The 12,779-nt window shown below is 44.3% G+C and overlaps 1 protein-coding gene across 3 annotated transcripts in view; it reads left to right on the forward strand.

Annotated features, from left to right (window-relative positions):
• Positions 1-12,779, forward strand: part of znf335 (zinc finger protein 335) — an 88,668-nt gene that overhangs the window by 22,925 nt on the left and 52,964 nt on the right. For all 3 annotated transcript variants that reach the window (XM_038803055.1, XM_038803054.1, XM_038803056.1), the window contains 4 exons: positions 220-372; positions 4,534-4,798; positions 6,036-6,216; positions 12,480-12,592. In XM_038803055.1, the coding sequence (XP_038658983.1) occupies positions 220-372; positions 4,534-4,798; positions 6,036-6,216; positions 12,480-12,592 (712 nt within the window). The remainder of the gene's footprint in view (positions 1-219; positions 373-4,533; positions 4,799-6,035; positions 6,217-12,479; positions 12,593-12,779) is intronic.

Below are 12,779 nucleotides of genomic sequence, written 5' to 3' on the forward strand. Positions count from 1 at the left end.
AATTGTTGCAGGTATAATGATGTTTTAAATAGAGAAACTCCACAATGAATTTTTGGTTTTAATTTGAATTAAATAGGGTATCTTGTGAACTCCCACTTAGAAATAATTAACAAGCAAGTGGTTTTAGGAAAATCGTGCTGCTTTTGCGCCTTCAATCTGTTAATTGTTGACTCCTTTTGGGTAGTTTGCCATTCTAGAAAATAAACTCTCTTCCTTTAGCTGACAGCGATTATAACCCAGCAGAAGATGAGACACGTGGAAGGCAACCAAACTACAATCGTAATGTTACAACTTCGACCAGTGACCGGCCTCGGCGGCGTCCTGGAAGACCTCGCAAGGTTTTGCGGACAGAAGCAATGTCTGGGATCAATGGTAAAATATATACTACCTTTCTTGAGTTGGCTTCTTATCAGAGTTCTGCTTAACTTCTTCCTTTGCTCTTGACACAATGCTTACAATTTCCTTCTGCACAAGCCAATGAGAAAAATGAAAGATGGTACAGGTCGTGTGTTTGAGATTTCAGTATTTTTTGGCCATAGGTGTTGCTTGCCAGCATCTGGAAGCTTTGCATTTGCTTCTAATCATTTCTGTACTGTGCCCATTCGTTCACATGATGTCTTTCCCTATGGTATGTAACCGAGAAGCTAAGGAAGCAAGGGCACCTTGAGTGGATGGCATCTAGATCTTGCCTATCTCTTTTTCAGAGATTAGAGCTAAGTCTCTAGCCTACTTCTTTATACGGGCAACCAGAGGTTGTATTTACCTTGGTCACACCTGATTTGTATAGTTTTCAGTAATGTAGTTAATGCCTTTTTTTTTTCTTTTTCCATTTTTTCCACCCCATCTTTCCTGAAGTTGAAGACCCCTGCTGAGTTATGTTTCCAAGGTTGCCAACAAACTTCCTTAAGCCAACCTTCAAGTTGAATCATGATCATGACTTCTAGCAGGGCATTTGACAGTGCGAGGCATCACAAATAATCTTTATCTGTTGTACTTTGGGTAGAGGTCTGAAATTTCTCTTTGTCGTAGCGGAGAACCATTTATTCAACATAGACTGAGAATCGAACTTGGGTTATTTTTTTGATCTGCAGACTTGGTTCCATAACAGGGAATATATTTATTTAGTGCAGGTGGTAATTAATTCTATAGCAGGATTTTAAATTTAGAAATTGGATGAATGCGGGAAGAAGAGTTGACCTTTTCTTTTTCAGAACTGGGGTTTTTGGAGATTAAATAAAAACAGGAAATGCTGGATAAACTCAGCAGCATCTGTGGAGAGAAACTGAATTAATGTTTCTGATCTAAATGATCCTTCGGGACAGGGCATTTGACATGTTTTGGAGATGACACATCTTTTGATTTGAACTTGGAATCCAAAATGATGGAAATAAAATTGTTAACATCAGGATAGTTTTGTCTCCATGTACAGCACTGAGACCACCCAGGCTTGAGAAACTGTAACAATGGACATTATTCCTCTCTACCTCTTCACAACCTTAAATATAGTCTACTACTCCTTCCTCCTCCATCTCCTGAACATAATATCTTCTGCAAATGCATTTCCACCCAGATTAAGGAACCATCCTTAGCCATTTTCTGTTCTTTGCCTAATTGATATCAAATGAGGGCAGCACGGTGGCGCAGTGGTTAGCACTGCTGCCTTACTGTGCCAAGTACCCGGGTTCGATCCTAGTCCTGGGTCACTGTCCATGGAGTTTGCACATGCTCCCCATGTCTGCATGTATCTCACTCCCACAACCCAAAGATGTGCAGGATAGGTGAATTGGCAATGCTAAATTGGGGGAAAAAATAAATTGGGTGCTAAATTTTTTTTTTTAAATGATGGCAATTGATGTGATTATCTGTGATCATGTAGTCAACTCCCCATGTGTATCCTGATAAAATTTCTATTTGCTCCACTATAGTCCTCTAGTTCTCGACTCCATGAAAACTGTCGCCTGTCCAGTTCAAGTTGCATTTCTATAATGCCTTTGACGTTAACAAAAAGCTCCATGGCACTTACTGGGAAAGAAATCAAACTCCAAATTACACCTGAGACGAAGAAGAAGACCTTTACGGCAGATGATAAATGCTAGGCCTTGGTCAGAGGTAGATTATAAGGAACCTCTTGTAGGAAAAGTGAGAATTGGTGGTTTGTGGGAGGGAATCCTGATGCTTGGGCTCAGCTGGTAGAGAAAATTAATTTGGGAGTTCACAATCAGAACTGGTGAAGTGCAGAGTTCTCAGAAGGCTGGGAAAGGAACTAGGTGAGGGCAATCCCATTCAGCTAGACAATGACTGAGAGGAGTTGGAGAAATGGTCAACTGTTTAAAAGGTTGATGATGGGTCGAGAAGGATGACGAGGGGTTGTTCATCATTGTCGCAATCACATTGCACACCGTTGTCACAAGCAGGTGTTTGGTGTGACTTTGATTATGGCCATTTCAGTGGCTTATCAGGGATGAAAATATGGAGGGATTCAAATCTGGGAAGTGATAAGGTGTTCAGTGACCTTGGAGAGTAAAGTCAGGTTGAAATGGGATGCTGGTTTTCAAAGACATCAAGGCATGGACAATCGGGAAATTTCACCAATTTTACCATGCTGATTAGCTTCTGATATTAAAGGTTTCACACTTTAGTCTATTTCTCCACTCCATATTTCAGTTTCTCACTAGAAACTCAATTGTTCACAGGCCATAATTTTTTTTTGGCCCTGACTGTACTTCAAGCTCCACATCTAATCCATTACAAAGACCATCTTTATTTACTTCCATTTTCTAACATGCTTCCATTCATATCTCACCTTACTGCTGCTAAAACCCTCGTCTACAACTTCTTTGTCTCAAGTGAACGAGGAAGAATTTGCATTGATATCGCACATTTTACAACCTCCCAATATATCTGAAGAGCTTCACTGTCTTTGAAAATGCAGTCACTGTTATAATGTAAGAAAACATGATAGCCAATTTACGCACAGCAAGTCTCGCAAACAATGAAAGAAATTACCAATTAAACAGTTTAAATTGTGTTGATTTAAGGGGTAGGTATTGGCCAGGGCACCATAAGGACACTCATGCTCTTTTTTGCAGAGTACTAAGATCTACAAGAGGGAAGAATCAATTTGTCCAATCAGTGAATGTAAAGGTCTGTATTGCAGTGTCCTGCCTACAGTATTGTGCACAAAATTTGAATGACACTTGATGCCTTAGTACTGCATTGTCAGCAATAATAATATGCTCAAGTCTTTGGAGGGATCTTGAACCAACCATCTTCTGACGCAGTGTTATCACTGAGCCTAGGCTCAAACACATTCAGTGCTCTTCATGTTGGTCTCCTGAATTACTTGCACAAACTCCAACCCATCTAGAACTCTGCTGGCAGTATTTAATTCTGCATTAAGTTCTGAAGGCCTGTTCCCCCCCACTTGCGTGTGTTTTCAGACCTCGACTGACTGGCAATATTTGGATTACAAAATCCTCATCTTGTTTAGACACCTTGTGTGAGCTCCTCTGGCATTATGTCCCAGCCTTTCTAACTCTGTTACACTTTGCACTTCCATTTTTTCCCAGCTGCTCTGTTCGTGACGGAGCCTTCAGCCATTGTACCCTGCATTCAGAAATTCCGAAATCCTTCCTTCTTGAAACCTCTTGTCCTAAATTCAAAAAACCAATGTTGACGATGCTGGAAATCCTGAAATTAAAAAGAAATGCTGGAAACCCTCAGCAGGTCTAGCAGTATCTGTCGGGGGAGATGCAAAGTTTACATTTTGGGCCTATGACTTTGAAAAGCCATATACATTAAATATTAACTTTGTTTCCCTCTACACAGATGCTGCCAGACCAGCTGACAGTTTCCAGTATTTTCTCCTCAAAATGTACCACTTTAATTGTGTTTGAGTTATGTTATGGACCAGGGTTTAGAGAACCCCAAAGTGTATCATGGAGTTCACCTGACCCACAACATTTAACAGATTGTGGTATGGGGAGCACACGGCCCACTCTACAGGTTAAGTACAGCAGAAATGGAAAGTATTTTTTTAAAGCAAGACAATGTTTATTCTATGTACACAAGTTAACCTTTTTAAAACATACAGTGAACATCTTAGCGACCATCAATTCAAATATAATCCCCAAAGAATACAACACTAAGTAATCCTTAAGGTGTCCTTTTAACATCCCATAAAACTTAAAACAAAACTTTTAACAGAAGCACATCAGGTTAACGTCACTACTGAGAGCAGTTATTAGTTTTAAATCACCAAAGGATCGATTTACATTCTTTAGATTACAGAGAGAGAGACCAATACCCCTTCTGGCTGTGACTGCAGCTATCCAGCTCTGAAAACGAAACTAAAACACACCCTGCAGCAAACAGCCTAAAATGAAAGTAAAAAGCTGACAGACAGCCCAGCTCCACCCACACTCTGACATCACTGATAAACACCCATTTCTTAAAGGTACTCGCACATGACAGATATAAGCCCTAGTTCTTCTGGTTTCTGAGTCTTTCTCCCGTTGTCGTTTTGTGAAACAGGAGCAGAGGTTGAGGCACTTGTCACCTCCCAGTCCAACCCAATGGACCTCCAGAGTTCTGAAGCAGCCAGCTCGACTGCACAAGAGAATGGTGACATATCAGCAAGCAGTGAGATAGTAGCAGAGTCTGGGATCAGCCAATCTGATTCTGAGAACAAAGACCCATCATCAAATATCAGTGAGATATCTTACAAGCATGCAAGAAGGCGTGGTCGCCCACCCAAGCGGTTTGGCAGGAGGAAGTACAGGGGGTACCTGGGGCGCAGGTAAATCGATTGATGCTTACGTTGTTAGCCCAATATTTTGAAATCTTAAAAATACAAGTGTGCCTGTTTAACTGCATCCTATCAGTACGAATGACATTTGTTGAAACTTTTTGAAGTTTAAAATGTAGTTTAAAATGTAGTATGTGGTGTTTAATGCTGGCTTAATTATATCAGTACTTGAAGTTTTAATTCGGTATCTGTCATACTATGAATTGAATGTAGCTCTAATTCTGGATAACTGGACCCCATATTTCTGCAAGTATTATATCTAGCATGCCCGAGTTCAAGCTCACAAAGAACCCTCCACCAAAAAAACACAACTTTCACAAATCTGTTTAAGCATCATAGATCAGATATGGAACGGTCACTCAATGTCACACCTATATGACACACCAGATAGGCCTGAGAGTGACTGTCATACCATATAGGTCTGGGAGTGACTCATATAGGTCTGGAAGTGACTGAATGGCACACCAAAAAGGCCTGGGAGATCCAATACGACTGTACTTCATATTGGGGAGGAGCAGTTCTGCAAAAAATAGTTGAACAACCTAATGTTTTATTAATATAACTTCTTCATTTTGTCTGATCTGTGAAGATCGTGACTGGAGATTCCCCTTCAGCTTGCCAATCCTTGGGCGTTCTTTGGCAGCTCTCCCTCATTCGACTCCATTGTGAGCAGAGTAGGTTTCTAGAAACAAAGATAAGTGAAGCTACTCAGATGTTGGCTTGTACTATCCTCTGCCCATTATCCAAGGCTTCCTCGACACAGCTACCATCTGACGATGGTGATGACTACATCTATGTACTCATTAGAGCTACATTAACCATAGGGGCTGGTTTAGCTCACCAGGCTAAATCGCTGGCTTTTAAAGCAGGCCAGCAGCACGGTTCAATTCCCGTACCAGCCTCCCCGGACAGGCGCCGGAATGTGGCGACTAGGGGCTTTTCACAGTAACTTCATTGAAGCCTACTCGTGACAATAAGCGATTTACATTTCATTCATTTCATTCATGACAACTGGTAATTTTGAATGAGGAACTTAAAAACAGAATTCCTCTCTCTACATCCCTATTCTGAAATACAGACTCAAAATATAGTCTGTTCCAAATCTATAATTCCAGCGAAGAGTAGGGTGTAATATTTTTAAATGCTGACCGTTCCAGATTGATAAGAATGAGTGAACGTTTGTAGAATTCTTAAAGTCTGATTCAAAACTTTTTGTGTGTATATAAAGGTACAATTACTATAGATCCAGCAAGCCCCTGATGAGACCCCACCACTGTCGGATCTGTGGCTCCCGTTTCCTGACACAAGAAGACTTGAGGTTTCACATTGACTCGCATGAGGGGAATGATCCAGAACGCTTCAAGTGCCAACAGTGCAGCTATCGCTGCAAGCGATGGTCATCACTGAAGGTCAGTGATACTTCTGAAACAAAACCTCTTTTATCTCAACTTCTATTAACATAAAGAAAATGGCAGTTAATGTTAACCCCCCCGGGCCAATCATCCCAAATTATGTAATTTAAATCTTTTAGTACATTGTTTTTATTGAAAAGTTCTTGATGTAACTCAGGTTTTCATCTACCATTTTCACAGCTCTCTGTGTACTGTACACAATACTATTATACATTGCACTGTTGTTTCAGTTCCATCTTGAAGAACTAGGTGAAGTCACATGGGATCAGAGGTGAGCTGGCAAGAAGTGGCTTGGTCAATGAAGACATAGCGTAGCAGTGGAAGGATGCTTTCCTGAAAGGAGGACTGTGACTAATGGTGTTCAGTGCTGGGACCTTTACTGTTTGTAGTATATATAAATGATTTGGAGGAAAATGTAACTGGTCTAATTAGTAAGTTTGCAGACGACCGTAAGGTTGGTGGAATTGAGGATAGCGATGAGGACTATCAGAGAATACAGCAGGATATGGATTGGCTACAGACTTGGGTGGAGAGATGGCAGATGGAGTTTAATCTGGATAAATGTGAGTAATGCATTTTGAAAGGTCTAATATAGGTGGGAAATATACAGTAAATGTCAGAACCCTGAAGTGTATTGACCGAGGGATCTGGGTGTACAGGTCCACAGGTCATTGAAAGTGGCAACACAGGTGGAGAAGGTAGTCAAGCATATGGCTTGCTTGCCTTCATCGGCTGAGGAATTGAGTTTAAAAATTAGCAAATCATGCTGAAGCTATATAGAACACTTGGAATATAGTGTTCAATTCTGGTCGCCACACTACCAGAAGGATGTGGAGGTTTTGGAGAGGGTACAGAAGAGGTTTACCAGGTTGTTGCCTATTATGAAGGGCATTAGCTATGAGGAGAGGTTGAATAAACTCTGTTTCTTCTCACTGGAATGATGGAGGTTGAGGGATGACCTGATAGAAGTCTACAAAATTATGAGGGGCATGGACAGAGTAGATAGTCAGGAGCTTTTTTCTAGGATGGAAGAGTCAATTATTAGGGAACAGAGGTTTAAGGTGCCAGGGCATGTTTAGAGGAAATGTGTGAGGGAAGTTTTTTTTTTTTACACAGGTGCCTGGAGCTGCCGGAGGAGGTGGCGGAAGCTGGTATGGTAGTGACGTTTAAGGGGCATTCTAGCAAATACATGAATAGCTAAGGATTAGAGGGATGCAGGCCCCAGAAGTGTAAAAGGTTTTAGGTTAGATAGGCAGCATGGTCGGCGCAGGGCTGAAGAGCCTGTTCCTGTGCTGTACTTTTCTTTGTTCTAGGGCGGGAATTGGCCAGTTTGGATTTGTCCTGCTTCTTGTGTGCAGGACACACCTGGGCAATTTTCAACACTGCTGCATAGATGTCAGTGTTGTAGATGTGCTCAAACAACTTGGGCGAGATTCTCCGCAAATGCGGAGAATCGTAAAGGCTGCCATGGGACAGGTCGTGACCCACGGCAGCCTTCACGCCCACTTCCGGGGACGATTCTCCTCCTCCTTCCCCCCCCCCCCCCCCCCCCCCCCCGGGCGGGGCTAGGAGCGCGGCCCCGTGCGTCACGGCGGCTAACGCGGCCGATGACGTCAGCCGCGCATGCGCAGATGGCGTCTTTTCACTCAGCCGCCCTGCAAGACATGGGGGCTTGATCTTGCGGGGCGGCGGAGGGAAAAGAGTGCATCCGTTACGGACGCACGGCCAGCGATCGGTGGGCACCGATCGCTGGCCTATGTCCCCCTTGGCACGGCTGTGGTACTGCTGTGCCAATCAGGCCCCCAGATGCCCCAAACAGGCATCTGGCACCCGTTTCATGACGGCAGCGAGCAGGTGTGTTTGCCGCCGTGTTGAAACGGGCGTGAAGTCCCGGCCCATCGGCCTCGGAGAATCGTTGCTCGCCCTAAAAAACGGCGAGCGGCAATTCGTGGCGTGGGGGGGGGGGGGGGAGAATAGCGGGAGGGCGTGAAAAATGTCGGGAGGCCCTCCCGCTATTCTCCCACCCGGCGTGGGGGGGGCGGAGAATCGCGCCCCTTGGCTCGGGGTGCGGCAAATGCTGGAGCCTAATTCTTCAGTACTATTGCCGGAATATTATCAAGGCCCATAGCCTTTGCAGTGTCCAGTGCCTTCAGCCATTTCTTGATATCACGTGTAGTGGATCGTGTTGGCTGAAGACTGACATCTGTGATGCTGGGAATCTCTGGAGGAGAGCGAGATGGATCATCCACTCGGCACTTCTGGCTGAAGATTGGTGCGAATACCTCCGCTTGTCTTTTGCACATATGTGCGGGCTCCTCCATCTTTGAGGAAGGGGATATTTATGGAGTCTCCTCCTCCAGCGATTGTTTAATTGCCCACCATCATTCATGGCTGGATGTAGCAGGACTGCAGAGTTTGGATTTGATGTGTTGTTGTGGAATCGCTTAGTTCTGTCTATCACTTGCCGCTTATACTGTTTGACACACACATTGTCCTGTGTTGTAGCTACACCAGGTTGATGCCTCATTTTTTGGTATGCCTGATGTCGCTTCTTACATGCTCTCCTGCACTCCTCTTTGAACCAAGGCTGATCCCCTGGCTTGGTGATAATGGTAGAGTGGGGATATGCCGGACCATGAGGATGCAGATAGTGGTTGAATGGAATTCTGCTGTGCTGATAGCCCAGTTTTGAGTTGCTAGATCTGTTTCATTGATTTCATAGAATTTACAATGCAGAAGGAGGCCATTCGGCCCATCGAGTCCGCACCGGCTCTTGGAAAGAGCACCCTACCTAAGCTCATACCTCCACCCTATCCCGTAACACAGCAGCCCCACCTAACCTAAGGGCAATTTAGCATGGCCGATCCACCCAACATGCACACCTTTGGACTGAGGGGAAAACGGAGCACCCGGACGAAACCCACACAGACACGGGGGCAATGTGCAGACTTCGCACAGACAGTGTCCCAAGCCGAGAATCGAACCTGGGACCCTGGAGCTGTGAAGCAACTGTGCTAACCACTGTGCTACCATGCTGCCCTAAGAAACTATTTACATAGAATTTACAGTGCAGCAGGAGGCCACTCAGCCCATTGAGTCTGTACCGGCCCTTGGAAAGAACACCCTACTTAAGCCCACACCTCCACCCTATCCCTGTACCCCCACCTAACCTTTTTTGGACACCTTAACATGGCCAATCCACCTAACCCACACATCTTTTGTGACTTATGGAAGGAAACCTGACACCCTGACACTGTGAGGCAGCAGTGATAACCCACTGTGCTATCGTGCTGCCCTGAGTCTATCCCATTTAGAACGGTGGTAGTGACCTTTACGTTAGTGATGGAAAGGGATAAGTATACCCCGCCGGGCAAGAGTTATAGCTGGGGGAAGGGCAATTATGATGCAATTAGACATGACTTAGGATGTGTAGGTTGGAGAAGTAGGCTGCAAGGGTTGGGCACACTGGATATGTGGAGCTTGTTCAAGGAACAGCTATTGCATGTTCTTGATAAGTACGTACCAGTCAGGCAGGGAGGAAGGGGTAGAGCGAGGGAACCGTGGTTTACCAAAGAAGTGGAATCTCTTGTTAAGAGGAAGAAGGAGGCCTATGTGAAGATGAGGCGTGAAGTTTCAGTTGGGGCGCTTGATAGTTACAAGGAAGCGAGGAAGGATCTAAAGAGAGAGCTAAGACGAGCAAGGAGGGGACATGAAAAGTCTTTGGCAGGTAGGATCAAGGAAAACCCAAAAGCTTTCTATAGGTATGTCAGGAATAAAAGAATGACTAGGGTAAGAGTAGGGCCAGTCAAGGACAGTGGTGGGAAGTTGTGTGTGGAGGCTGAGGAGATAAGCGAGATACTAAATGAATACTTTTCGTCAGTATTCACTCCGGAAAAAGATAATGTTGTGGAGGAGAATGCTGAGACCCAGGCTATTAGAATAGATGGCATTGAGGTGCGTAGGGAAGAATTGTTGGCAATTCTGGACACGGTGAAAATAGATAAGTCCCCGGAGCCTGATGGGATTTATCGTAGGATTCTCTGGGAAGCCAGGGAAGAGATTGCTGAGCCTTTGGCTTTGATTTTTAGGTCATTATTGGCTACAGGAATAGTGCCAGAGGACTGGAGGGTGCAAATGTGGTCCCTTTGCTCAAGAAGGGGAGTAGAGATAACCCCGGTAACTATAGGCCGGTAAGCCTCACGTCTGTTGTGGGTAAGGTCTTGGAGAGGATTATAAGAGATACGATTTATAATCATCTAGATAGGAATAATATGATTAGGGATAGTCAGCATGGTTTTGTGAAGGGTAGGTCATGCCTCACAAACCTTATCGAGTTCTTTGAGAAGGTGACTGAACAGGTAGACGAGGGTAGAGCAGTTGATGTGGTGTATATGGATTTCAGTAAAGCGTTTGATAAGGTTCTCCACGGTCGGCTATTGCAGAAAATACGGAGGCTGGGGATTGAGGGTGATTTAGAGATGTGGATCAGAAATTAGCTAGTTGAAAGAAGACAGAGGGTGGTGGTTGATGGCAAATGTTCAGAATGGAGTTCAGTTACGAGTGGCGTACCACAAGGATCTGTTCTGGGGCCGTTGCTGTTTGTCATTTTTATAAATGACCTAGAGGAGGGCACAGAAGTTTGGATGAGTAAATTTGCAGACGACACTAAAGTCGGTGGAGTTGTAGACCGTGTGGAAGGATGTTGCAGGTTACAGAGGGACATAGATAAGCTGCAGAGCTGGGCTGAGAGGTGGCAAATGGAGTTTAATGTAGAGAAGTGTGAGGTGATTCACTTTGGAAAGAATAACAGGAATGCGGAATATTTGGCTAATGGTAAAATTCTTGGTAGTGTGGATGAGCAGAGGGATCTCGGTGTCCATGTACATAGATCCCTGAAAGTTGCCACCCAGGTTGATAGGGTTGTGAAGAAGGCCTATGGTGTGTTGGCCTTTATTGGTAGAGGGATTGAGTTCCGGAGCCATGAGGTCATGTTGCAGCTGTACAAAACTCTGGTACGGCCGCATTTGGAGTATTGCGTACAGTTCTGGTCGCCTCATTATAGGAAGGACGTGGAAGCTTTGGAACGGGTGCAGAGGAGATTTACCAGGATGTTGCCTGGTATGGAGGGAAAATCTTATGAGGAAAGGCTGATGGACTTGAGGTTGTTTTCGTTAGAGAGAAGGTTAAGAGGTGACTTAATAGAGGCATACAAAATGATCAGAGGGTTAGATAGGGTGGACAGTGAGAGCCTTCTCCCGCGGATGGAGGTGGCTAGCACGAGGGGACATAGCTTTAAATTGAGGGGTAATAGATATAGGACAGAGGTCAGAGGTGGGTTTTTTACGCAAAGAGTGGTGAGGCCGTGGAATGCCCTACCTGCAACAGTAGTGAACTCGCCAACATTGAGGGCATTTAAAAGTTTATTGGATAAGCATATGGATGATAATGGCATAGTGTAGGTTAGATGGCCTTTAGTTTTTGACTTCCCATGTTGGTGCAACATCGTGGGCCGAAGGGCCTGTACTGCGCTGTATTGTTCTATGTTCTATAACACGATGGAGGGGTATCCTTAATGTGAAGATGGGACTTTTCTGCACAAGGACTGTGTGGTAGTCACTTCTACCGATACTGTCATGGACAGATGCATCTGCAGCAGGTGGATTGGTGAGGGTGAAGTCAAATATCTTTTTCCCTCTTGTTGGTTCCCTCACCACCTGCTGCGGTCCCAGTCTAGGTGGTCTGTCCGGTTTCATTCCTTTCTTGTGTTTTTATAGTGGTTTAATACAACTGAGTTACTTGCTATTTCAGAGGGCAGTAAAGAGTCAACCACATTGCTGTGGGTCTGGAGTCACATGTAGGCCAGACCAAGTAAGGATGGCAGATTTCCTTCCCTAACGGATATTAGTGAACCAGATGGGTTTTAGCGACAATGGTTTCATGGTCATCATTCAACTTTTGATTCTAGATATTGTATTGAGGTTAAATTCGACCAGCTGCTGCCGTGGTGGGGTTCAAACCTAGGTCCCATATCCTAGGTCTCTGGACTAGTCCAGCGACAATGCTACTACGCCACTGCCTCCAGTTGCCATTGAGAAATGTAATTTGGTAACTTTACACAGTCTACTCTGTGTGCTGCTGGAAATGTTAAAATGTTATTTCACAGCTGGACTGCGCAATTGTGAGTAAGGAGGGAGCACAAGATGCAGTATTTTTTAGTGCACTGTTTGATTTTTACAATAACCTCACTTTTTGTCTAACAGGAGCATATGTTTAATCATGTGGGAACAAAACCGTACAAATGTGAGGAATGTGATTATACAAGTGTGTACAAGAAGGATGTCCTCAGGCACTCCTCTATTCACACTAAGGAGAGGTATGTATTGCTGGGTAGTGGAGTGATTTGCATTTATAGTTATCTAATTGTCATGTACCCTGATTTTCTTTTTCTCCAGATATTTAACTGTGACATTCTTGATGTCGGCTTTCGGTATGACTAGTACTAGATGGCCACGAGTTGTTTTTAAATTGATGAATTTAATTTACTATATCAAAAATTATGC

The sequence above is a fragment of the Scyliorhinus canicula genome, chromosome 7, assembly GCF_902713615.1.
Source record: "Scyliorhinus canicula chromosome 7, sScyCan1.1, whole genome shotgun sequence".
Classification (NCBI taxonomy): domain Eukaryota; kingdom Metazoa; phylum Chordata; class Chondrichthyes; order Carcharhiniformes; family Scyliorhinidae; genus Scyliorhinus; species Scyliorhinus canicula.